The sequence below is a fragment of the Silurus meridionalis genome, chromosome 16 (genome assembly GCF_014805685.1).
Source record: "Silurus meridionalis isolate SWU-2019-XX chromosome 16, ASM1480568v1, whole genome shotgun sequence".
Taxonomy (NCBI): domain Eukaryota; kingdom Metazoa; phylum Chordata; class Actinopteri; order Siluriformes; family Siluridae; genus Silurus; species Silurus meridionalis.
Window position 1 is genome coordinate 11,149,864 of NC_060899.1, and position 24,797 is coordinate 11,174,660.

Sequence of the window (24,797 nt, forward strand, 5' to 3'; positions counted from 1 at the left end):
ATTAGTCACAAGACCTCCAACCTTTTTCAAAGACTGAGCTGATTAACACACCAACCTTTTCAACGATGATAAGATCTCCAACTTGGATGCTGCTACTTTTCACCTTCATTGTTCCTTGGAGAGGACAAGAAAGAGGATTAGCGAAGCCAACAAACTCTTTCATTCGCTATGGATGCAGATAATTTAAAGAAATATACCACTCCAAATCGCCTTCAAAGATAATTATTATAGTAACTTAGGATGCGTTATTTTTAAAGTATGTATTTTCCATACATTTATCTTCCTGGTGTTTTTTTTTTTTTCAGCATCTGATGCTGTTTCACTGAGACAAGCATTAATTGTGTATATTCAAGAGTACATATTCAATTTCACGAAGTGTTTCTTCTGAGATTTCCCAGACCTCGAGGTTTCCATTTACTTCTCAACAATACCCTCCTATGAGGCTTTACAAGCGTTCTGGAATTGGGCAGAACTCTCTCTCATTCCACTCCAAATTAATGACTGAAATTGTTTGGAAAAGGTCGGCGACCTATAACCTGTGTAGGGACCTCATACGAAGCATATGCAAAACATTAGCATGTACACATATACAGGTATGTGCACTCAGGCTATCGAAGAGCAGAGTCATTGTACTCTGCTATAATTCTGAAATTTAGAGTGAAAAGTCAAAAAAAATTTATGTGGGAAAGAAAGTAAGAAAGAAAGAAAGAGAAAGAGAGAAAGAAAGAAAGAAAGAAAGAAAGAAAGAAAGAAAGAAAGAAAGAAAGAAAGAAAGAAAGAAAGAAAGAAAGAAAGAAAGAAAAAGAAAACTTCAGTTCTGGATATTGAAGCCATATGATTAGGGCAAAAACCTTTTTAAATATGACTTTTTTATATTTTTATATATTGAAAAAAAATATATAATACAATTTACAAGACATATAAGTAATATATTAAAATTTTATATATTTTTGCTGTTACAGAAAATACATTTAAAACCAGTGACAAAGCCGTTAGCAGGACTATGATATAATTGGCTACTCACACAAACACTTTCGCATTTTATTTAACACATTTCCTGCATTGAATGGTTTATTTACAACAGTCAAATTTGTTGCGTTTAAAAATCAAGGTTCGCAAATGCCTACCAAAGAGACACGTCGGTGACAAGTCATTTGATATGTAAGAACGCAAGCGTAAAGTTCCTTCAAGAAAGATAGAGAACTGCTTTAAGACATGTGTGGTGGGTATAAATCACAGTGCTGGTGTCAAATATCTTCTACAGATCTTATTTATGGTGCAACATACACAAACGTATTAGGACACCTGACTTTTCCATCCATTTGTGGTCCGTTCCCAGACTGATGCCACAAAGCTAGAGGCACACAATAGACTATGAATGCTGTAGCATTAAACCTTTCCTTCAGAAGACCACAAACCTGTTCAAGCATAGCAATGCTTTGTGCCCTATGCACAAAGCCACCTCCATGGAGATATGGTTTACATGTGTTGGAGTGGAAGATCTTGAGTGACCTACTAATGATCTCTGACCTCAATCCTACTGAACATCTTTAGCACAAATTGAAATGCTGACTGTACCCCAGGCCTCCTCACCCCACATCATTACCTGACTTTACATCTAATTGATGTGGCTGAATGAGCACAAGTTTCAGCACACTCCAAAATCTAGTTGAACATTTTCCCAGAAGAGTGGAGGTTAACAGCAAAAGTTTATGGTCAGGTTTTTCAAACTGAGCTAGGAACAGTGGAAACTTAGAAGCTGTAAATCTCAAAGACGCTGTGCTAAAAGGGACGAATGCCTGATGAATGAAAACAGAACATAAACTTAAGAGTCAAACCATTTAAAAACTGAGTCAAAAACCTGAGTGCAATTTGTCCACTGTTTGTTTAGAATTTGGATTTCATACTTGAAAGCACCAGCTGATGTGTGATACTGATCTCATACAAAGATCCAGAAGGATATTTTCTAGACAGTTGCTTACTACACACTAGATAATGGCGGACATGCTTATACAAGAAAGTTCACAACAACAAAGCTATTCTCTGCCAGCTGACATCCAGCTGCATGCCATTCCACTGTAAACAACAGCTCACCTCTTGTACAGAGCTTGCTATAAATCTGTGAATTGACCTCTTTGTCCCGCAGAAAACATCGGATTTCTTCGACTGCTTCCCTCACTATGGTGATGATCAAAACAAAACCCTGCACCAAGCAAAAAATATATATAAATACATTATATATAAGTAGTATTAAAGGTTTGATATCTTTTTTATAAAAAGGCAACACAGGCAGAAAAGGCCTCGACTCACCAGTGGAACCCAGTAGGTGTACAGAGCCCCTAGTCTGAGTTCATTCACAAACTGAGAGCAGGCCAGCAGCAGAAAGTACAGATTGAAGAAGTACTTGAACTGGTTAAACAGCACCTGAAAATGTATTGAGTAGTATTTTCATTAAAATCTGGAATGATGTTTAACAGTTACAGGGTAAACATGCACATAATGAAAGCATGACTGAATGGCATTAATTGAAGAATGATTCATTACATAGAGACGACTGTAAGTAAAATACGTCAGCCTTCACCCTTGAAGACATATACTCTCAAAACATGTAAGGCTTATGCAAATATGTGCTGAGATGTGCAAGTGAAATGATACTTCTGTGAAGATCAAAAGGGATTCACAGAAAATAATTTGGCAAAGAGCAAGAGCGGAAGAACCTTGCTGGAAGATCAGAAAGTCCTTTAACGAACTTAACCCCCGAAAATGTCAAAACCATATGGCCACTTGTGCATGATGATCGTCGGGAGAACAATCCAAATGATCTCACTTCCGCACCCACCCTACTGGCCAGATATGACTTCCTTGCGGACTTTGCCCTCTTCCCTAAGATGAAGATCCAGCACAAAGGTCGCTATTTTTGACACCATTGCGGAGATCCAGTGTGAATCGCAGAAGTTGCTTGATTTGAAAAGAAGACGTCCAGGACACGTTCCAGAAGTGGCAGGAACGCTGGGAGCGCTGTACTGCTGTGCATGGGGACTATTTTAAAGGTGATAGTTTGTAAATGTAGATTCAAAAAAATTCCTTCTTGTAAACAGAGCCAGTCTGGAAACTTTTTGGACACTATTCTGGACAATCATGTAGTTGGTTCAGAAATCGCAGATCTCCTGGGATTAGCACACATACATGGAAATACTTCAGTGCAACTAATGCAAGCTGAAAAGAATAACCACACTTTAAAGCTGTGCTGAGCAGAAAAGCATCTCAGAACGCACAGTATGCCAAACCACATGGAGTCCCACTCCTTTCAGCTCTGAACAGAAATCTGAGGTTACAGTGGGTTTCCTGTCTTCTTTTCCGATTACCAGATCTCATAAATAAACAGGTGTCTGAGTGTTCCTAATAAAGTGACCAATGAGTGTATATAGCAGCACTAATTACAGCATTAAACAAAACGTATAGTTTGGTTTATTGACAGTTTGATGAGATTTCAACTCACATACCTGCAACTTTTCACGTCAATTTCTTCAAACTATATACTCATATAATGTAATGCTATATAAATGACTGATTTTGCAAAAATTTTTTGCTGTGCCTCAACAATCACAACAACAGTTTTTTTTTTTACCATGCAGAAGTGCTATTGCAATCTCTGGTTATTTGCCATGCAAAAAAGTTTTAAGCAAAAATCTGGTAAGTGATGTTTTTCAAAGGGGCCTATGCAAGAAAATCACTAAAGTTTAGCTTGGTTCAGGAAAATATGGAAAACAAAGTGTTCTAGCAATGTGTAGTACTGTGCTCCTGGGGGATTATTTGTTGCCTCTTACCCCTGGCAGAAAGGTGAAGAAATTATACTTTTGGTTATTGATGACATTCTTCGGGTACCGCTGTTCCCTTTTCTCAGGATGTCCGAGCCATACTGTCCGAGGACGAAACTCTCCCGCTCCGCAACACCTCGACCACGGGCAGCACCTGCAAAACACATCTGCGCTTGTTTTACACATTCTTTACAGCCGTTAACAAAATCTTAAGTGAATGTTTTTGCTTCATCTGTGCACCTAACAAAGTTTTCAGTTCCTACTGCAAATGCATTTCGAGCTCTACCACGAAAATTGTGACTATAAAAGTAGTTAAGGAATTTACATAACTTTCAAAAAAGGACCCTTTTTGAATATTGCCTTCTTTTGTTCTTTTGTCAAGTGCAGGCAGCTAGAAAGCTTTTCAGATAAAAGAACAGGATAAAATAAAAATGTAAAATGATTATTTTCTTTTCTATTCATATTTTTAATATGAAATGTTTAAATGAAAATATTATTTCATACAAATATTTCATATTTACTGAAAAGATTTTGTAAATCTGAAATAGTATAATATAATATAATATAATATAATATAATATAATATAATATAATTATACAAATGTAATCATGAAAAATGCTTTGAAGTCATTATATAATGGAAAAGAAGACCAAAATATAAGAATGACAAGTTCTAAATATCTGTGTTATTTACAATTATATTAACATGTGTGGCATTTGGCAGACACTCTTATCCAAAACAATTGACAAAGTACCTTGTAGCCTTAATGTAAGAGTAATGTAGTGTAACTTCTTCTTCTTGAGATTTTTGTTAAACACAGTGGGAATGGACAGTTCCTGAATGTGTGGTTTCCACTGTGAAGCATTTAAGAGGTGTAATGGGGTGAGGGTGCTTTGCTGTTGACACGGTTGGTGATTTAGTCAAAACAGAGGGCACACTTAACCAACATGGCGACCTCAGCATTTTAAAGTGACATGCAATTTCATCTGGTTTGTACATAGTGGGACCGTCATTTGTTTTCCAACAGGACAATGACCCCAAACACACCTCTAGGATATGTAAGAGCTATTTGTTCAAGAAGTAGAGCGATGAAGTGCTGAATCAGATGACCTGGCCTTCACAATCACCCGATCTACAATCAGTTAAAATGGTTTGGAATAAGTTGGATCAGAGTGTGATGGAAAACAGCACCAATAAGCACTGCAGGAGACATTGTGTGCAAACTAGGGCTGAAACGACAATTCGAGTTACTGTTTACCTTTTTTTGAAGTAATTTAAAATTAATTTTTAGGATTTTTTTATTTTCATATTTGTATTTGCATTTTGATGTCACGTGGCAATTAAATGCACTAAATGTAATTTTTTCTAAAAAAGAAACAATTTGCTTATTCATTTTAAGAGACCTGCCTTATTTTTTCTTAGATTTTCCTCATTCCTTATAATTTTCTCCATATATTTAGTATCGCTCTTTAATGAAGAAAAAGTACTTCTTATCCGATAAATCGGTGGACTAATCGGTAGAATACTCGATTACTAAAATAATCCATAGCTGCAGCCCTAGTGCTAAACTTTTGACTAGCACTGTATATTGAACTTGTATCTACAAGCCAGATTCCACCATTGTGACCTAAACCTAAAATCAAGGTTCAAGGATTTTTTTTTTGTCACAATACTGAAAAGTTTTCTCTTAGTTAGTCGTCTCACCGTGTGACCAAAAACAGAGAACCTTCTGTCATATCAATAAAACAATAGAATGTAGTAAAAATAAAAATACAGGAAACGTGTACAAAAATATAGTAAGTCAATAAAAAAAAACACTATGGAATGCTATCAAACCAAAGTCATACCTACATCGTTGGCAGTGAGCCATGAACACAGCATTACCTACAACCACCTGCGAAATCTCTCTCCAACTTATTAACCAGGCACGGCATAATACGTATGATGTTCCCACGACATATTAACTCATAGGACCAAGTTACACAATATATGGTGACAACTTTTCAGTTACGCAATTTGTGATCGTCTCTTAGTTTGTGGCCTTCAAAATATTAACTTCTCTCGGTATGTTCATTCATGACCTTCCCGGATTACAACATGACCACCGTGTTAACTCGGCCACACTGGAGGAATCAAGGATGAGACAGCTTCTGCAAGACCAACTAAAAACCACTACAGCGTAACTAAAGCGAGTACAGTTATAAAGAAATAATATAATCATAAATAACAGCCCTTGAAAAAAACTATCACCAAGGTAATAGAGATTATTGCTAGAAAGGCACTCTGAAATAAATAAGCTTTTTTAAATAGCGAAAAACTGTCTTTTATAAATAAATAAATAAAATAGTGTATTTGACTTTAAAAACCTTTTTTTAAGCTCTCCATGGCCATTTGTTTTATTCTCAACCAGTCCCTAAGTTCTTCAGTCATGTGTAGTGTAACATTATCTACTAACCACCTCCTTTATCAAACAAACCTCATCTCGAAGACCGTGATTTTTGAAACATAATGTTGTCTCCTATCTATATTCTCCTTCCATATAGACAGCGTTTTCTTCTTGTAGTCAGAATATAATACTGAGCAACGAACAATAATTACGTGAGTGTTTTGGATGCTCACTCGAGTACTAAAATGGAAATGAACACATAGAATTCAATGGGTGGAGATGTGAATTCGATTTAAGAAAAATGTTAATGTTCTTCCTTTTTGCATTATGAAGTGCCTTAAATTCTCTCGAATGATTTCCATTGCAAATAGTAGATGGTAGGTCATGACTCGGGAACATATGGAAAGTTCTAATATTGCCTTCCCTTCGTTGCCTTATGAAGTGCACAAAGTGCCTCATGTGTCAGCAGCATAAAAAAAAAAGACTATTTCATGTACACAGTAACCCGGGGATTGTTTGTACGGTATAAGTTATTAATCTGGTTTATTCATTCATTTATCTTCAGTAGTAAGCATTTTATCTTAGATGGGGTCATGGTGGATCCTTGGTGGGTCTGGGGACATTGCAAACAAATTGGGAATGCACCTCAGATGTGATGCCAAGCCAAGTCAAACGACCATGCACACACACGCACAAAAAATTAAAAAAATGTGTATTAAATTCATGGTTTGGATTTTCACCAGGAAACATTTTTTTTTCAAAGCAGGACCTTGACAGAAACATTTTAGTCACATCCTAAACCTGACGAAAGCACATGCCTGCGCGAGTCAAGGACTTTCCACGGCACCTGAGTGTTAAATGCAAGCATGTATAGATCACTTCTTTTCTCATTAGGCAGTTATATTTGACACATATCTGTCACTTGTGCTGGACAATGTTATTACCTTATTGTTTTTACTGATAAATCAGAACATTTACATACATCAGAGCTTTCGGTAACAACCAAAATTTGGCTGATGGTCATGTGACTGTAGTAGCAAAATGTGCATGTTTTTATACACAGACTATATTTAAAAGAGCGTATATTCTTTAGGATGACATGGTGGCACTGACGCCATTCATGCCGTCTCATCGCTCCAGGATCCCTAGTTTTATCCTGAGCTCGAGTTTACTGTCTGTATCTGTCCTGCTCCTGTCAGTCTTGGTTTCCTCCTGGTTCTCTCATGTCCTCCTTAACTAGATTGGATTATTTTGGGCAAACGGCATGCACTGATGGACCAGCATCTCATTCACAGTTGGGTGTGTCCCCAACTCTGACCCAGTGTTCCCAGTGGACAGGTTCTAACCAGTATGACCCTGACCAGGATAAAATGCTTACTGAAGATGAGAGCACTGGATGTACTGGATGTAAACATACACATACATACACACACACACACACACACACACACACACACACACACACACACACACACACCCATCCTGAGGTCCATATTAGACCCTGGAGAACACGATAGCATTCACTACCATGATCATTCAGATCAAATATCGAACTTGTATTAAGCATTGAATTATAATGGAAGCTCTAGGCGTCGAATCTGCGACTGTTAAAACAAAAGATTGACTAGATAATAAATCGAATATTGTTGATTATTCACGTGTACGGCTTCATGCACAAACAGGCTCGTTTGGTTTACCGAAATGAAATATTAATTCGATTTTCTAAGCTTTAAAACACAAAAACCTGCCATATTTGACAAATTCAACATTTCGTCTTGAAACCAACAATATGCACCTGCACGTACGGATAAGACCCGGAACAAGGATGTAGGTGCGTTCGTTATCTCGGTGTTTAAGATAAAAAAAAAAAAAAAAGGGTCCTGATCCGAAATAAATTATCCAAACGTAAAATAAATAAGAAATGAATGTATCAAGGGTGAAATGATACCGCAAACGTTTATTACGCCCTATGGAGGTTAGCTGCCAAGCTAGCAGGCTAACCAATGAGCAGATATACAGAACAGATATTTTCCCTTTATGAAAATGCGATGCCTCCATTGAACGCTGCTCTTACCCGATTTTATTTTTGTTGTCATGTCGTTTTTTGTGCCGAACCGGCTGCAGGGGAATATTATCAGTCATTCCGGCCATGATGGGCCGATACCGGTTTTGAAATCAGCCAGGCGTGTCTCCTGGCAGGGCGGAAGCGAGCAGAAGCTGGAGCAGTCAGAGCTTAGAGTCAGAGATCCTCAATGCAGCTTGAACACAAGAGCGCGAATGGGATGACATTAGCGGCTGCACATCCACGTCTATAAACAACACCTGTTCATTTTCCTGATAATCTAGACCAAGGCTGCAGAGCAGTAAATGAACAAATTTCTCACTTAGAAATTAAACATTTGTATCACCCCATGAACAGATGACATGTTCCCCCACTTTAATACATTCCCAAGTTTCCTTGATTCAGCATTTTATCCCCACATTGCACACAAACTGAAGTCAAAAGAGCCTTGGTTTGAAAGATCCTGGTTTTATTTTTCAAAATATAAATCAAGACAGGATTGAGCAGGGGGGAGCAAACATTTACAAAAAAACCTACACTGTAATCAAACCTAAAACAGACTCAGCATTCGAAGAATACAAGACCCCTCTGACCAAGACCTGACAATCTTTTTCCTTAAAAAAAAAAAAAAAAAATACAAAATAAACCACCAAAAAAAAAAAAAAAAAAAAAAAAGGCACAACTTGGCAATGCATACAAAAGAAAATGTACAGGAGTCTTTTCTGAGGGCACCTTGTTCTATTCTGAGCAAGAGTTGTGCAAAGTGTCCAGTGATACATTCATTACTAGAAGGAAAATTGAGAGAAGAATAAAAAATATAATAAATCAGCAGGTTCTGGAAAGGATAAGCGTCAACATCACCTACTCCAAGCACTTGACAGGGGAGGAGGAAAAAAAATATATATATATATTTACAGCTGTTCAAGTCAGTAGAGCAAGAATAAGAAAGGCATCAAATTGAGGTAGATGTTTGACAAGCTGATGTTTTGGATCCACATTATAGCATACAAACCGGTGAAAAAACTGGTGGTCTTGAAGCAAATGACAAAAGGAGGTTTAATTGTTTGCTGGTTCCCTTGGATATGCCACAAAACCATTAAGTAGCACATTTTGACCAGACATCAACAACACCGTTTAAATTGATAAAATTAAGAAAAAAAAAAAAAAAAAAAAAAAAAAAAAGGGAAACACTGTGCAGAGGGAAAAAAAAAAAAAATATGTTACAGCAAACAAACAGCTCCCTGGTCAACAGATGTTCCAGTTAAAATCTAAATCTTGGCCACATGTAGAGAAATAAAGTGCAGGGATTTCAGCGTCGTACTGGCCCTTACAAAGGAAAACCTTAAAGTTTTCAAATAAAGGATGGTCAGTCCCACTGATGGGAATAAAGGCCCAAATGCCACATTAAATGCTTATTGTGGATTTCACAAACAATACTCTAAAGCTACATGTAAAAAATATAGTACACTTTGGTCATAAACAAAAGATCTGCAAAGAACCTTCATTATAATTGTTGGTGCTTTTTCTTTTCTCTTTTTTTTTTTTTTAAAACACGCACCACATAGGCACTTAAATTACATTTTTTTGGTAGAGCAGAAAAGGAGCTACACTGCAATTCAATAGAATAAGTTAATATGAAATCTAGATTCCAGTCACTTCAATAGGCAAGTCTGAAACTAACAGGAACTTCAGCAAACTGTTATACAACTATTCTACACTGCCCAAGAAGAGCTGTGAAATAAACATGCCCTAGTTCACCAAGCATAACTTCACCAAAACAAGAACATGGGACGATAGGACTTTTTAAAATAAGTGTGAGATTGTAGCCTACACCAGTTTACTGAGAGATCTGGTAAAACTGTAGTTTAATCAATTCTCACTAGTAGGACAGTTCTGGAAGAAATATCATTTCAAGTAAAACTTACATTCAACTTCTAGAAACATTACTGGCAAATACCCGCATATATTAGAGAAAAACAGTAATAACTACAGTAGTTACATCAAGGTTTCAAATGAAGTCCACAAATCAGTGTTGCTCACATTAGGACATTTAATACAATTTTTGCAGCCAAAAAAACAAAAAAAAAAAAAAAAAAAAAAAAAATCCCTAAAGGCAACATGAAAGACCCGAATTTGATTGTGCCTACTGAAAAGTTTGTAGCAAAGCCATTTGGATCACCGATTGAAAACTCAAATGTGGTCTAATTCACTTTGCCCTCCTCCATAAAGTGTGGAAACTGAGATTTAACTACACTCTCAGAGCCATTCTTTTCCATTTCAGCAACAGTACCCGGAATGCCTGAATGAGAGTCTATCTTCATCAAGCCTCCTGTGGAGCCAACCAAAGGGCCTCCAGCAAGGCTTCCAGGGATTGGGATTCCTCCATTTTGAATGACTGAAATTTCATTGGCTTTCATGGCCAGCCCATTTGAGAAAGCAGCAGCATACTGATTCCAAACCACTGGATCAAAGTTCATCGGTGAGGGAATCAAATCTTTTGGGGGCAGCATGTCTGGGATCATCTTCGACTCTGCACCCATGGCCATCAATGCCATAGGGTTATCCAAAGACAAACGCTGACCACGCCTGGTCGTGTTACTCCACATGTGTGTTCCAACATGGACCTGAAATAGTTGGATTAAAGTTGTCAGCAAAACAAATCAATTGGCATGGTGCCCAAGGGTTGAAAATGACTGAACTGAACATGTAAGCATATAGACTAATGCAACTCCAAGTTACCTTGAGGTTTCCTTTAGTTGTAAAAGCTCTACCGCAGATGGTACAAGCAAAGGGTTTTTCTCCAGTGTGTGTACGTTCATGGATCTGCAACGCGCTGGCTGAGGAGAAATTCTTGCCACATGCGTTACACAGATGCTGCTTGGCAGAGCGGCGAGGGGCACTTGAGCCGGGTGGCGGAGTGCCCGTCACCTGGGATGGCGGATTATTGGCACCAACTGGATTATCAGAAGGATTTGTCATTTCCAACTTAACTAGGCTTGGAGGCACCCTCATAAATGGCATATGACCAGCAGCTGTAAAGCATAAAGATTTATTTACCAAACTGATTCCAAAAGTTACTGCATTATAATGTAAACTAAACAAAAGTTAAAAACTTACAATAATCTCCATTGGAAAATGACAGACCAGGTTCTTCCTTAATGGCCTTTGTACTGAAACTGGAAGTCAAATCCAGGGCGCCATTTGTTTCACTGAAATCTTGAATGCCATCAGACTCCACTCTGGCAGTTCCTCCAGCCAAATCGTCCGGATTTATAGATTCTGGAGATTTTGCCTGTCCATTCTCCAACTGTTCATCTATTGGAGATGAGGAGTGAAATGAAGCAGAATCTGACACAACTGGACTGCGTCCGGTCTTGTACACCACCTCTTGAGGCGTAAACGGTGAATCTTTGGGCCCACAGTCACTCTCTGACGCAGTGCTGCTCTGTCGCTGCAGGTTCAGAGCAGATGTGAGGCTTTTCATATGGTTTTCTAGGGCAGTAATGCCAGTGAACATGGCAGCTGAGCCACTAAATGGCTGATCTGCTTTGGCAGCATGTGTAGGAGTAGCCTCAGAGCTGTTTGGGTTCTCTTGATTGTCAAAATCCAAATCTTGTTCCTCCATGCTCTCCTCAAGCCCATTTGCATCAATGTTCTTAACTGTCAAACTGGAATCCATCACATCAGGGCCCTCGTATTGGTTCTCAAGCAATGGAGTGTTGGGAATTTGGCCACCCATGTGCATTCGAATATGCTGCTGGAGCACAACAGCATTGGTAAACTTCTTTTGGCAAATTGGGCAGGAGTGTTGCATTTTAAGGGGAGTGTTTGCCCTGTGGACACCATAGTGGGCCTTGAGGTTGCCCTTAGTAGAGAAGGCCCTGCCACATATTTTACACTTGTAGGGCCTCTCACCTGTATGGGTACGGTAATGCATCTTGAGGGAACTTTGACAGCTCAGAACTCTGTGGCAGATCAAGCATTCATTTGGGTCATTGGTTTTTTTCTCCAGACAATCCACCATTTGTTGAAGCTTGGCTGTGCCAGACCCATTCTCACCCAGGACACCATTATCATTCATTTGATGCAGGCTACTTAGTGCATCTGGAGCTTCTTTGCTCTGGTCCAGTCCTACATCATTACTGAACATGCCTGATGAAATGGATGCACCATCACTGCCAGAGGAGGAGGGTCTTTGAGTATAGAGGTCCCCAGTCACTGGAACATCAAAAGAAGGCTTGAATCCCGGGAGCCCTGATGAGTGGATAGCAGTGGATGGGAGTCCAAGCACTGGTTTGTTGTCTACAAGATTGGATTCTTCCATGGGCACAGACATGCCATATGGAATGCCGTTGTTTGTAGGAATGTTGTCTAGATGCTCCGGTACAGGATGCGGATTCATCTTAATGTGGGGGTACTTCTCTTTGTGCCTCTGGAAATGCACTTTAAGGTTTCCTTTAGTTGTAAAACGGTTTCCACATATGTTACATTTAAACGGTCTTTCACCAGTGTGTGAGCGCAAGTGAATCTGCAAGGCACTGTCATTCCCAAAGGTCTTCCCACAGAACTTGCATTTATGCTTGTACATCTGCTCACCACCTCCATTCTTCAATTCTGTGATCCCGTGCAGCTTGGTTTTGCCTTTTTTGGAAGGATCTAGATTCGCTGCAATGTTTGTAAATGGACTCTGGAATGCCAAAACTGCTGGGGATTGTGGAAGAAATGCTGGAAGTCTGTTTGCTAGATCAGGGAGCCCTTTGATTGCATCAGGCTTCAGTGGTATTGACCCACTTCCAGCAAGTGATGTAGGTATGCTGTTGGACTGCGGTAATTTGTCTTGCTTGAGAGCTTCCAAGGACAAACTCTGGGTGCCTGTACGTTTTCCAATTAGAGCAGCAGCAGCTGAAAGTTGCTGAGAAAGATGTGCACCAAGTGCCTTCAGCGGATCCACCGTGCCTCCCATTGCAGACTGGATGCTCTGGGGTGTCATCATGGCCACCTGAATACGAATCTGTTCGGTCAGTTGGATCTGCTGCAGTTGCTGTTGCTGAAGACTAACCAGTTGTTCAAGGATCATGGGTATTGCATTAAGGGCATCTTGAGATGATGGTGGAGGAGACTTCTGAGTAGAAGAACTAGATGAATGCTGCGTTACAGCTACTCTGGTCGAAGGCATGGCTTCAAGAGTAACATTAGAGTCTTGCATTTTGGAAGCTGCCATGTAGCCCATGTCAAGGCTGTTGGACAGATCCTCCTGGGATTGTTTCAGGTCACTTTCTCCGTTTAAATTCAGCACTTCCTCAGTAGTGTCCGCGGACTCGATGCTGTGCTTCGACTGAGAAATACTACTAGAAAGCCCATCGCTGTGGTCACTTTGGAATTCAGGAGATCTCTGTGAGAATTCTAACGGCATTTCGCCCCCCTCCCCATCCTTCATAATGACAACCTGTTGGCTCTTGTTGCAGTTTCTCTTGTGTTCAAGAAACTCCATTTCATCAAAGAACTCAGCACAGCATTTTTCACAGACTCTCGTTTCCTCAATCCGACACCTCTTGGTTTCATTCCCATCCTCTGTATGGACACCTTGTAGAATCCCTGCAGCAATAATATAAAAACAAAGTTTAAAAACACCCAAAAAGGGAGAAAGAAAACAGTTGAACGATCAAGATATTATTGAATTATCATTTTACAACACCACCAATTTAAATCAGCATCTCTTTTGCTTCCCCAGAACTAGACACTGCTTGAGAGAGACACTTAAAAATAATAATTTGATCATTTTGAAAGGTTTAACTAATTGATAGTAGTTTAGATATTATGTTAACCAAGATTAGCATCCTAATGACTGAATAAAAATGAAAAAATGTGGGATTAACTTAAGTATCGCAATATTTTAAAAAGATCCATTTACAATACAAATGCCAAAAACTTTTTTTTTTCCTGATTAGTTAACGAGACCCAGACACATGTTGGAAAAAGTAACAATTTTACTTTTTGAATGAACATTATGGAATCGAAAATTTAGCTTTTCCATTTTTTAGCCAGCTCATGGTCCAAATGTTACCGCTTTGCATTTAAAATAAATTAATAAAAAATAAACAGGAAGGCCATTAACATTCCAGCAATGAAACTGAGAAAGGTTTATTAATTGCTCACCAGGCATCCTGTTTTTTTTATTGTTCATAAAAACCAGATACCACACAAGCTGTAGCTCGTGTTACATGGAAGTGAGAAATACACACATTTATCTAGACAAGCTGAGTAACTTTTAGATAAAATTCTCAGGTATGAATCACTTTTATATATATATATATATATATATATATATATATATATATATATATATATATATATATATATATATATATATATATATATATATATATATATATATATATATTGAGCCGAGATAAAATATGAAATTAAAGATTGATCTCAAAATAATTAGTCTAAATTTATTAAACGGATGAACTCAATCAATACAAGTTCAACAGCTAAACGCTTCAGGTGAAGGTAAATCTGTATGGAATCGAATCGCCACAAGGGGGCGCGTTGAGCATAAAATTCCATATAAAAGAACACAAGTGCGAGGGCATCATATTTACTCAAATTGTTTATTAAATACTATAAGAAAGGAAATAACTTGGGGTTAATTTAAAACAAAAACAACCATGATTACTTGATGTAAATGCATGTTGATGTTAAGTTATTGTGTTGTTGAAGTCAATCAAAAAGCGCATGGACAGAAGGGGGTCAACCTGGCCATGGATCACGCACTAAGGGCTACAGTTTACATATGTGAACAGCCATTGACCCCCCACCTCCACAAATACTCTTCCCCCATCTCCCATCCCCCAGCCTCCATATGAAGCTTAAAGAAAACTCATGCATTTGAACCAAGATGGGGGGTTTATTGCTTTTGTGGCCAGTTTGTTCCCGGAATCAAGTTTCATCCAGAAAACCTGTTGATCGCCTTTGTTTTGATCATCACCTCTAGATCTCCAACATTGACCGAAAACTTGTTCATAACACATTACGAGATCAATATTAACCCCCAAAAGAGTTAGCTGGAACTTTCTCTCCCATGGCTACATGAGCATCAGTTTAAAAGTTCAGCAGAACCTGGGATTGGGTTCTTCAGAAGTACTGGAGTGGGGGTGGGAGGGGAGGTGCTGAAGACCAATACTAAAAAAAATAAAAATCAATGTTTTTTTTTTTTTTTTTTGTTAAAAATTACAACATGCACTCACTAATATTAGATTAATAAATATTGGGAGTAGAACTTAATATAAAAGTGGCCCAACAGACACATTGTAACAGTCAAATATTATATAAATATCATATTTTGAAAATATTGTAATTCAAATAAAAACGGTCTAAAATTAATCCTAAATCATCATCATCATCATCATCATCATCATCATTATTATTATTTTTTTACATTGTTAACACGTTCAGAATGAATTTAAAATTAAGAGGTCATGAGGAAACACTGAACAGGTGAAAAAAAACTTTTTTTTTTTTTAAATATATAATATAATTTCATAAACAGTATTATCCCCAAAATATCTTCGAGCAGCTCTTACCACTTTCTTTTGAACCGGGTTCTTCCGAGTTGATGTGCTGCGGTTTGGACTGCTTGCGTCGCGACATGGCAAAGGGCTACACCACCATCTGGGGCAAATAGTAACACGCTTTACTCCCTGCTCCTTGGTAAATTCTCCAGGTCGCCCGAAATTAACCGTTCAAGTAGAAATGCGCATGTCAAAGTAATTATTATTATCAATAATGCATTGCGATTTATCATGGTGCCCTGACAGCTGATTGGCTCCAGTCCAAGTGCTTGCACATTATTCAAATAAGCTTCATTGATGAGGAAAGCAGAACGCGATAAAGAGGCGGGAGTAGAACCCTGCGGAGAGCCAATCAGATTCCGATGGGCGTGTACTAAATGGGGGCGTGGATATCAGATTAGTGTGTTGCTTTATAATTATTAAGCAGTGTTGCATAGAAACTTCCAGAAATTCCAGCTTTAGGATATGCACTAGTGATCAAATAAAGTGCAGAAAAGATGCAGAGCAAATCTTAGAAACAATTGGGTTAGTGTTTAAAAAGAACTTGATTCTTTTGATTGATATTAATAATAATGGGACATTAATATCACCTCATACAGCTTCATATTTAAAGTTTATCTTTCTTGATTTTTGTAGAACATATGTTACATTATATGAAATTTGTCACGTATAATGCAGACAACCTTCTACAATCTTCTACCATCTCGCTAAACATATAAAATCTGTATATTCAGATTTGGTCAGATTTATATGTTTTTATATATATAAAAATTAAAAAAATCTAATATAAAACTGCACAAAACTGTTTTTACACAATCAAACAAACAATTTTGGTTATGCAAAATTTTGGAAAATATAAAAGGAGAAAATTATAAAAATGAATTTTTAAATAATGAACTTAAAAACAGGCCAGTTTTTACAGTCTCGAGTCAAAGTCAAATTTCTTTGTGCGTCATCATCCATCGATTTAAATATGAAAATCAAAGTTGAAGCTGTTGTCATCACTACACACCTGTAACATGATCCGGGGCCTTTTTTCGTGTGTAATGTTGTAATGTTTTTGCAAAAAAACATAACCTAAAGAGAGTATTAAAACATATAAAAATATGTCTTCACTGCAGACATACACTTATATTTGCTTATATCTCATGAAATGTTCACATACATAGACTCACCTTAGAAAATAGAAATTGCACATTATACTAGTCTAGTCTATATATACACATAAAACCATCCACAACTTATGTCATGTAAAATGGTTTGAATAATCTACAAGTGGTGCATTGATCATCACAGTCTTCTTATCATGTGTTGATTTTAAGTTCATAGTACTCTATATCAAACACAACGGCAACAATGGACTCTGGCCAAAGTCTTTAAGACTAGATATGTATAATTTTTTGGATTTTTCCATTAAAATCACTGCCATTTACTGCCATTGTTAGCTGTAATTCATGGTCTATTAACACTGCAGATTGTGACTTAAATTAAGCAGCCACAGCAAATGGCTCACAGTCTATCCCAAGTATGTTTTTTTCAAAATGGACAGGGATTTTAATCCCCGAACCCCCGCTCACGTTTGCATAATGCGAGAGTGGTAAGTGCTCAGGGAGTGAGAAGGAATTTACTGCCTTCCTCAATAGATGGCCCAGCCATTACCAATACATCTCTCTCTGTCAATTGTTTATGTCTTACACTATCACACAGTAGATTGATGGCCCTAAAGTCTATTGAGATAGGAAGTAACAACAAGCTATTTCAGCAGACATCTGGTAAAGGCAAAAATAAATCTGATTTAAAGATTTGATATAGATCTATACCTTGCCTTGTTAACAGGTTTTTTATGCGTTATCATTTCTTAGATGTTTGGAAGGATGAAAGAAAGAAATATGACATATGAACAGCTTTTGATTCATTTGCTGGACACAATGTTTTATCTTATATATTAGATCTAATGGAAGTCAATAAAAATGTATATTATTTTTTGTTAGATTTTAAACCACACACAAACCTGATTTCTTTTTTATCTACAAGTTTGCTAAATATCCGGTGTTTCTGCCATCTTGCAGAAGCATAAAAAATGCTTAAGAGCACATATTCATATTTAGAGTAAGACAAATTGCACAAAAACTCAATAAGAGTTACTCTTGTAAACTGTAACCAAGGGTTACATGGATAGATGTGTATGAGGTATGAGTGACCTTTGGTCATCAATATTAAAGATAGCAATAATTTGATTTTGGAATCCTGATATATTGATTATATTCATTAATATTATATGTTTTGTCTATTTCCATCTGACTGATGGACAGATGGGGCTGTTAAGATTCATTGGAGATATTGGAGATATTGAAGAAACTGCAACTGATCCACACAGAACCAGGAAGCCTTTTAATAAGTTTCTCTTAAACGTTGTAAAAAATTCTACCTATCCATTGTTTTCTTACACTGAGATAAAGAAAAGTCATCAAACTGCCATGACATAGAAGGACATGACTTAAAAAAAGATATATAACATAAAAGATATAATAACAAACGTCCATCAAGTCCAGACTGAGTCAAAGAAGGAAAAAGAGAAGGAGCGCAGTCTAGACAGTTTATGACCGTCAATTACAACCTGCGCCTTGATTGCGCTCAAGCTAAACAATTCTCACAGTTTGAGTAATAAACCCAAAGTGGTGTGTGAAGGAAAAAAGGGGGGACGTTTCATCTTCTCAAATCATCCTTTTTTCAGAATGAACAGATGCTTTCTTTGACATTTTTTCCAGAGGGGAGTGGTTTTAAACCTAGAGGATCTATCTCATTATCTCTGTCCATTCTCACACGCTCAAGAACATGTCTAGAAAGCAATGTAAAAACATGCTTTGGGAAAAAATTTTGTTGGCATATTTTCAATATATCCCGATTGACTGTTCCTGACTGAAACTGTTTTGACTGTAACAGACTCTAACAGACCTTTATATACATATTCATGCAAAATGTGAACAAAAAGATTAAACATTTGTCCAAAAAAGCAAAACTGCTTATTGGTCTATTTGCATAATATGGTTCTTGTACTGGGAAAATTATTATTTGAGAGTTTATGCCACGTAAAGCTTCTTTAGAAACATTTTATACCACTTTTAGCTCAGAAATATACAACAAAACAATAAAAACAGGTTGTATATTTGTTGAATGCAGGGAAGACCCTCAAAAGGACAAATAAAAACCTTTTAATGCCATGCTCATTGCTATACTCTTTTATTTTTTGCCCTTTATATGTGGATGGATAGGATATTTGTTTATTCTCCACTATATTGTAGTTTTTGCACTGAGCAGGTTGTGAAACAAAGAGTTGCTCAATTCCAGGAAACAAAATGTTTGTAAGTGGAAAGCCTTCACCAAGACTTTAAAGAGCGATTATAAAATTATAAATTGAGGAAAAAATGTTTGAAAAACTTAATAATAATGCGCAGTTCAAGTGTGATGGTCAGTTGTCAAGATAATGAGACACACTATTATTGTAAATTCACATAAATTCTTATAACAAACATTTGCATGGGACTATTTTTGAAATTATTCATTTCATATTGACCATTGCATAATGTAATGTTTCTATAAAAAAACAAAAAGCTATGTTTTTTCAGATGGTCTTTCTCTTTCTTTTTTTTCTTTTCTTTTTTTACCAGGGTCCTAAAAGGTTATGACTAATAGCAACTGGACAATAATGGTTTGACACTTGAAGTGCACTTGTAAATTGAACATGTGTTCCTGGAGTCAGTGTAAAACATGAAAGGGTGAAGAGCAATCCAAAGGCTGCTGGGATTTTTCACATCAACATGCCAGCCTGGATTCTTTTAGCGTTCTGGGTTCCACTTTCGCACTTTGTATTCAACAATAAGAAATGTCACTTTACACTTCAACATTGCTACCACACACATGCACACCTGCTATAATAGCTTTAGCTCTTTGTGTTCTATGTGACGGGTTCATATTAGAGCATGAATCATAATAATCCTAGAACTGGTCGATAAAATAAAGAACATACCCAATCACTAAGAATGTTGAATATATGAATACATTAAATAATATAATAAAATTATTAATTAAAATTCATTTTACATGAAGCTATGGCAGACTATCCAGCATCATCCATATCTTTTCATATACGTTCATGCAAAGCCAATGCAAATACATACAAACACATGCTTTTGTATCAGCACATCTGGTGTTCAAATCCCCAGGCTTTCAGACTTTTCTTCATTATTAGAACATCCAGTGGCATTCCAGTCTGTCATCAAGGCCATAGTAAGAGGAAGCTACCCTAGCACAAATCACTCGTTCATACGATTCACCTGATTATAATGGATCATAAAGGTTTAAATTGAATTACTTCATTGGACAGTTCTTGATCTTTTGTCAATCTTTTGAAGAATGGCTCTGAACATAATCTATTTAAATACAGAAAGTTAACAAAAAGGATTGATCAGGACACACAGTTTGACCAGTATTCCCTGATATTGTGGATGTCTAAACCTCTTTCTTTATGTTGGTTAATCCGGCTTTCATACAGCTTCAGAAAGGGTATACATGATGAATAGCGCTGCATTTATAACATTAATTATTAATCAATGATCAGCAAATTCCCAGACACAGGGATGTTATCATAAAAAAAAAAGCATATTCACCATACAGACTGTCTACAGAACTAATTATGCACAATGTTTTATGGTGGCTGAACAGCTGTAACTTAATTCATAGTGAATAGTCAGGCTTTAGATAAATATCTCTTAAAGCTTTTGTTTGCTAAAAAAAATAGTAATTATTGAATAAAACAGTGATATTTTACAGTGATGTTAGAGGAAAATAATCAGTCGCAAAGTGCTGTGGTACTTTTTTTGTGCTAGAACAATTACCCATACTAATACTGGAGACCAAAAATGTCTACTTAAGATTTTTTTCCCAATTATATGTTTTGTATTTGTTACATAACAGCAAGGAATTTATATTCACATATTGTTAAACTTAAATTCAATATAAAATTTGAAGTAAATCAGTTGCTACTATAGAAAAGATATCTTTCTAATAATCACCATCAGGAGTGCTGTTGTAGAAAATGAAGGAAAATGAACACCTTGTGTCCAATAAGATTCGAGAATTCAACAATGCTAACGTAATGATACATAAAGTACAGCACAGTAAATAGATTTATGCATCGTGACGTAGAGTAGACCTGTAAGATTCTAACATATTCACAAGAGCACACAAATTTTAACTAATTTTAATTTATTAACAAAAAATTGTACAAAGTACACTCTCAGAAGGCTAAAGGAACACTTCTGAACACTAATCTCAGTATTTTAGGTCAAGGCTAATTATTTTATGACGTTTAAGAATCTAGAAATTGCTGTAACACATGGGTGATAGTATGATGTCAGGTAGATGTGACACTATAAACTCAAATTACCTGATGGTGCTTCTCAACATATATATTATTACTTTTAGAGGATAGCACATAATAGACAAATTCTGTCTATAAAACAAATGTTGAATTAGCCGAAAAGCATGCAATCAGTAAGGTTTATGGTTCTTTTGAAGATTTTTTGGTTAAATTTTGCACTAGTTAATCAGAAAATAATAAGATTAGCTTTGTTAACAAAATGTTTTCTGAGGAAAAAAAAAATGGGCAAAACTACAATGTGTACTAATACAAAATTTTTATACAACAGTACAGAAGAATTAACTTTGGTTATGTTTACACTGATAGCATTAATACAATACAGCTACCAGCTAATGGCATTACAAAACTGTAAACTAGAGGTACACTATATGGAAAAGTTTTGGGGCACACAGCTTTACAGCCATATGTGTTTCTCCTAAATGTTGGTAGCATTATTTTCCATACACTTTAGTTAGAAGACGCAAACCTGTTCCAGAATGACAATACCCCTGTGCATAAAGCCAGCCCCACGAAGATATGGTTTACATGGGTTAACCTTAACCCTACTGAACACTTTTTAAATAAATTGGAACGCTGACTGCACCCCAGGCCTCCTTATCTTATATCAGGACGTGTCTACCTAAAGCCCAATGTGGCTGAATGATCAGAAATCTCCAAAGCACACTCCAAAAAGTGAATAGATAGAGTTTATTATAACAGCAAATAGATACAACTGATATTTCTAAAATATTTTATAATAATATATAATTTCACATTAATTCACAATTCACAGTTCACATTAATTCAAACAACAACTGTACCTTATCCTACCTGCACATTTAAAATTGCACATCCTGCAAAATACAATGATGTTGCCTCGTTTATATGAATTATTTTTGTCTTTATCATATGTGTATATAAACATACATACATACATACATACATACATACATACATACATACATACATACATACATACATACACACATACATACATGCAGAGCGATAGCAGAGACTTATAAGAAAGGTTTATATGAAAATTATTGTTAGATATATATTTGTGTGTTGAGGGAATATGAGGCTAAAATAATTTAATGATTTGTGCTCAAAGGGTATAAATGTAAATTTAAGGAATAAAAGCACTGTTTGTTTGGGTTTTTTTTTTTACAAAAATGTTACTGAATTGATATTTCAAAGTACAATTTCCCTAAAATAAAGGAAACTTATGAATATTAGTTGAAAGAAAGAACTTATTAAGTACTTTTCACCCGTGAACATAAAGACAGCTATAATTAAATGAGTGAATTGCCCATTGGATCCTGTGCAGAGGTAAACGTGGTGACAATAGTGCTTCTATTGTCATTGCTCGAGTATGACAACTACCTCCATCAACAAACAATAAACGTGTGAGCAGAGCCTCCCAGCACCCCCACCCCCCATGGAGAGGTATTCTCACCAAAAGTCATCATATTCACACACACACACCTAACACACAGCCATGAGAGGAGGATACAAAAAAAATCTGCTGAGTAAATAAAGAAGTACAGAAGGCTAATCAGAATGTGTTTACCCATTCCCTGATAATCCCAAAATTATAAAGAACTATGACCAGCCAAGTCAACACAGCACATCATTGCTCCTTATCAACACGTAAACAATGCGAGGGTGCAGCGGTGGACTGACCGTGCTATAATTCTTCTTCTTAAATGCCTTAAATTGTGTGAAAAATATTCCACAAGCCAGTGACACTAATGTTATTGTATGAACATAATCCAGCTTTTCAAACATTAGACTGAAATTATTGAATAATATCCTGGGTTAATGGCGTCATATTTTTATGTACAGTTTAAAGATTTTAGTTAAAGTCTTTATGGTACTGAGGTTTGTATTCATTGTGTGTTTTTTTGGGTAATGACTACAAGGACATAGATATTATATGCAATAATTTTGATAACATTGGGTTTTACAATGAAATGTTTTTTTTTTTTGTATTTTAAGACACATATGTAACTGTGGGAGTCCCTTGTCCCTCTTTGAGAACCACAGCTTTAAAGGATTGATGTGGGTACTGTGTTTTTGGATAAGGAGGAATAGTGTGAATAGGATAAACTGAGAAATTGTGTCACAGCACACACACAGTCAGGCAGTCACCATCAAGCTGTGAGTCAACGGGGGGGAACAATCCTTCAAATTTAAGCCATGATCTCAGGAGAGTGGTTGTAAACATTTACTGGCTGAAAAGTAATTCATAGTGAAGTTGTTGCAAAAAAACAAAGGACATGTCACAAAGCAGATTTACAATAATATTAAAATTCCGGGTACGGATTTAGAAGACAGTGGCAAGGGCAAACTCCTAAAAGCAGTGGCAAGGTGAGTAACACCCAATACGTTGGCCATTTTGTAGTGTCATAACCTGGAACTGAAAAGGACTTCATTTGGATTATGCCATGAATCTACACCAAATAACGCACGATACTGACATGAAATGGGTTAAAGTTGGCCTAATTATTTACAAAACAAATTGCCATTGCATAAGAATCCCCCTATATGTGTGTTACAAAGATGTACAATTCGAGAAGGTGGATACTTATGCAAACATACACACTATGCAATTGGATGTTCTGAGATTTATGTCAAATCCAATTTGGTTTAAAAAGATCCTCAAATATAGATTGTACACAGATTAATAATGAATGGTAAAATGTCAATTTTCATAGCAGTGATGGATAGTGTTGGCTGTAATGCACAGAAAATCATCTTATTACCACATGAAAAACCAAACAAAGTTTTATCCATAATTTTATTAAATCCCACTCTTAAAAGTCCCATGATTTAATTAAAAAGATGCTACTGACTTTCCATGATGCCCACTCTGAATCACTAGCAGACACCATCTTCGATTTGTTCGATCTAAACTGATTGCAATCTCTGGTTATTTCACAATGAGAGTTTTTTTGTTTCAGACAGCACTACAGAATATAATCACCAAGTACTTTACATATTTATATATACGATTCAGAAAAACAATCTACTCTAGCAAATAGTAATAAGGGTTTCTTTATGTTAAAATTTAGCTATTAGCTTTGGCGTCATATTCAGCTTTGTATTATTTTAGACAAGGATCTTTGTATTATTTTAGACTACTATCAGGTTTAGCAGTTAGCAGACTTTTCCAGGTAGAATACATTTATCACTTGCTTTAGCTGTTAAATAAATATAGTGATGGAACACTGTTTCGATTTTAACAGTAAATACATCACTGCATTTAGGAACTTTGGTTAAACTAAAGCTCTTTTATTGGAATACATTAGCAATTTAATTTAATATTACATTTTATAATGTCATTAAACGCTCAATTCTGATTGGTCGAAATGTGGTAATTAACTTTCTATGACAGAAGATTGGGCAGCAAGGCAAACATTACTGTTTCTATTGTAACAATGTACATAGGAGCATAGTGCTCCACATGTACAAATGAAAAAAAATATATATCTTTGAGGAATCAAATTTTCTTCTTCACAAGTCTCTAGTGAAACA

At 36.4% G+C, this 24,797-nt stretch overlaps 2 protein-coding genes across 3 annotated transcripts in view; both read right to left on the minus strand.

Annotated features, from left to right (window-relative positions):
* LOC124398837 (probable phospholipid-transporting ATPase IIA) overlaps positions 1-8,897 on the minus strand; it is a 50,078-nt gene extending 41,181 nt beyond the window's left edge. Inside the window, exons 1-5 of the mRNA XM_046869279.1 lie at positions 8,280-8,897; positions 3,828-3,972; positions 2,311-2,424; positions 2,095-2,203; positions 56-114 (exon numbers count right to left, since the gene is read on the minus strand). Coding sequence (XP_046725235.1) covers positions 56-114; positions 2,095-2,203; positions 2,311-2,424; positions 3,828-3,972; positions 8,280-8,356 — 504 coding nt within the window. The 5' untranslated portion in view covers positions 8,357-8,897. The remainder of the gene's footprint in view (positions 1-55; positions 115-2,094; positions 2,204-2,310; positions 2,425-3,827; positions 3,973-8,279) is intronic.
* Positions 8,898-10,115: 1,218 nt separating this feature from the next.
* On the minus strand, positions 10,116-16,024 carry sall4 (spalt-like transcription factor 4). 2 transcript variants are annotated; one of them, XM_046869278.1, is made up of 4 exons: positions 15,854-16,024; positions 11,385-13,862; positions 11,007-11,299; positions 10,116-10,891 (listed from the first exon to the last, which is right to left on the minus strand). In XM_046869278.1, the coding sequence occupies exons 1-4, from the start codon at positions 15,918-15,920 to the stop codon at positions 10,469-10,471; spliced, it is 3,261 nt and encodes a 1,086-aa protein (XP_046725234.1). In that variant the 5' UTR covers positions 15,921-16,024; the 3' UTR covers positions 10,116-10,468. The 2 variants fall into 2 exon arrangements, 1 of the variants encoding a protein (XP_046725234.1); XR_006928133.1 differs by lacking the exons at positions 10,116-10,891; positions 11,007-11,299; positions 11,385-13,862 and adding an exon at positions 15,158-15,452.
* Positions 16,025-24,797: the final 8,773 nt, after the last annotated feature.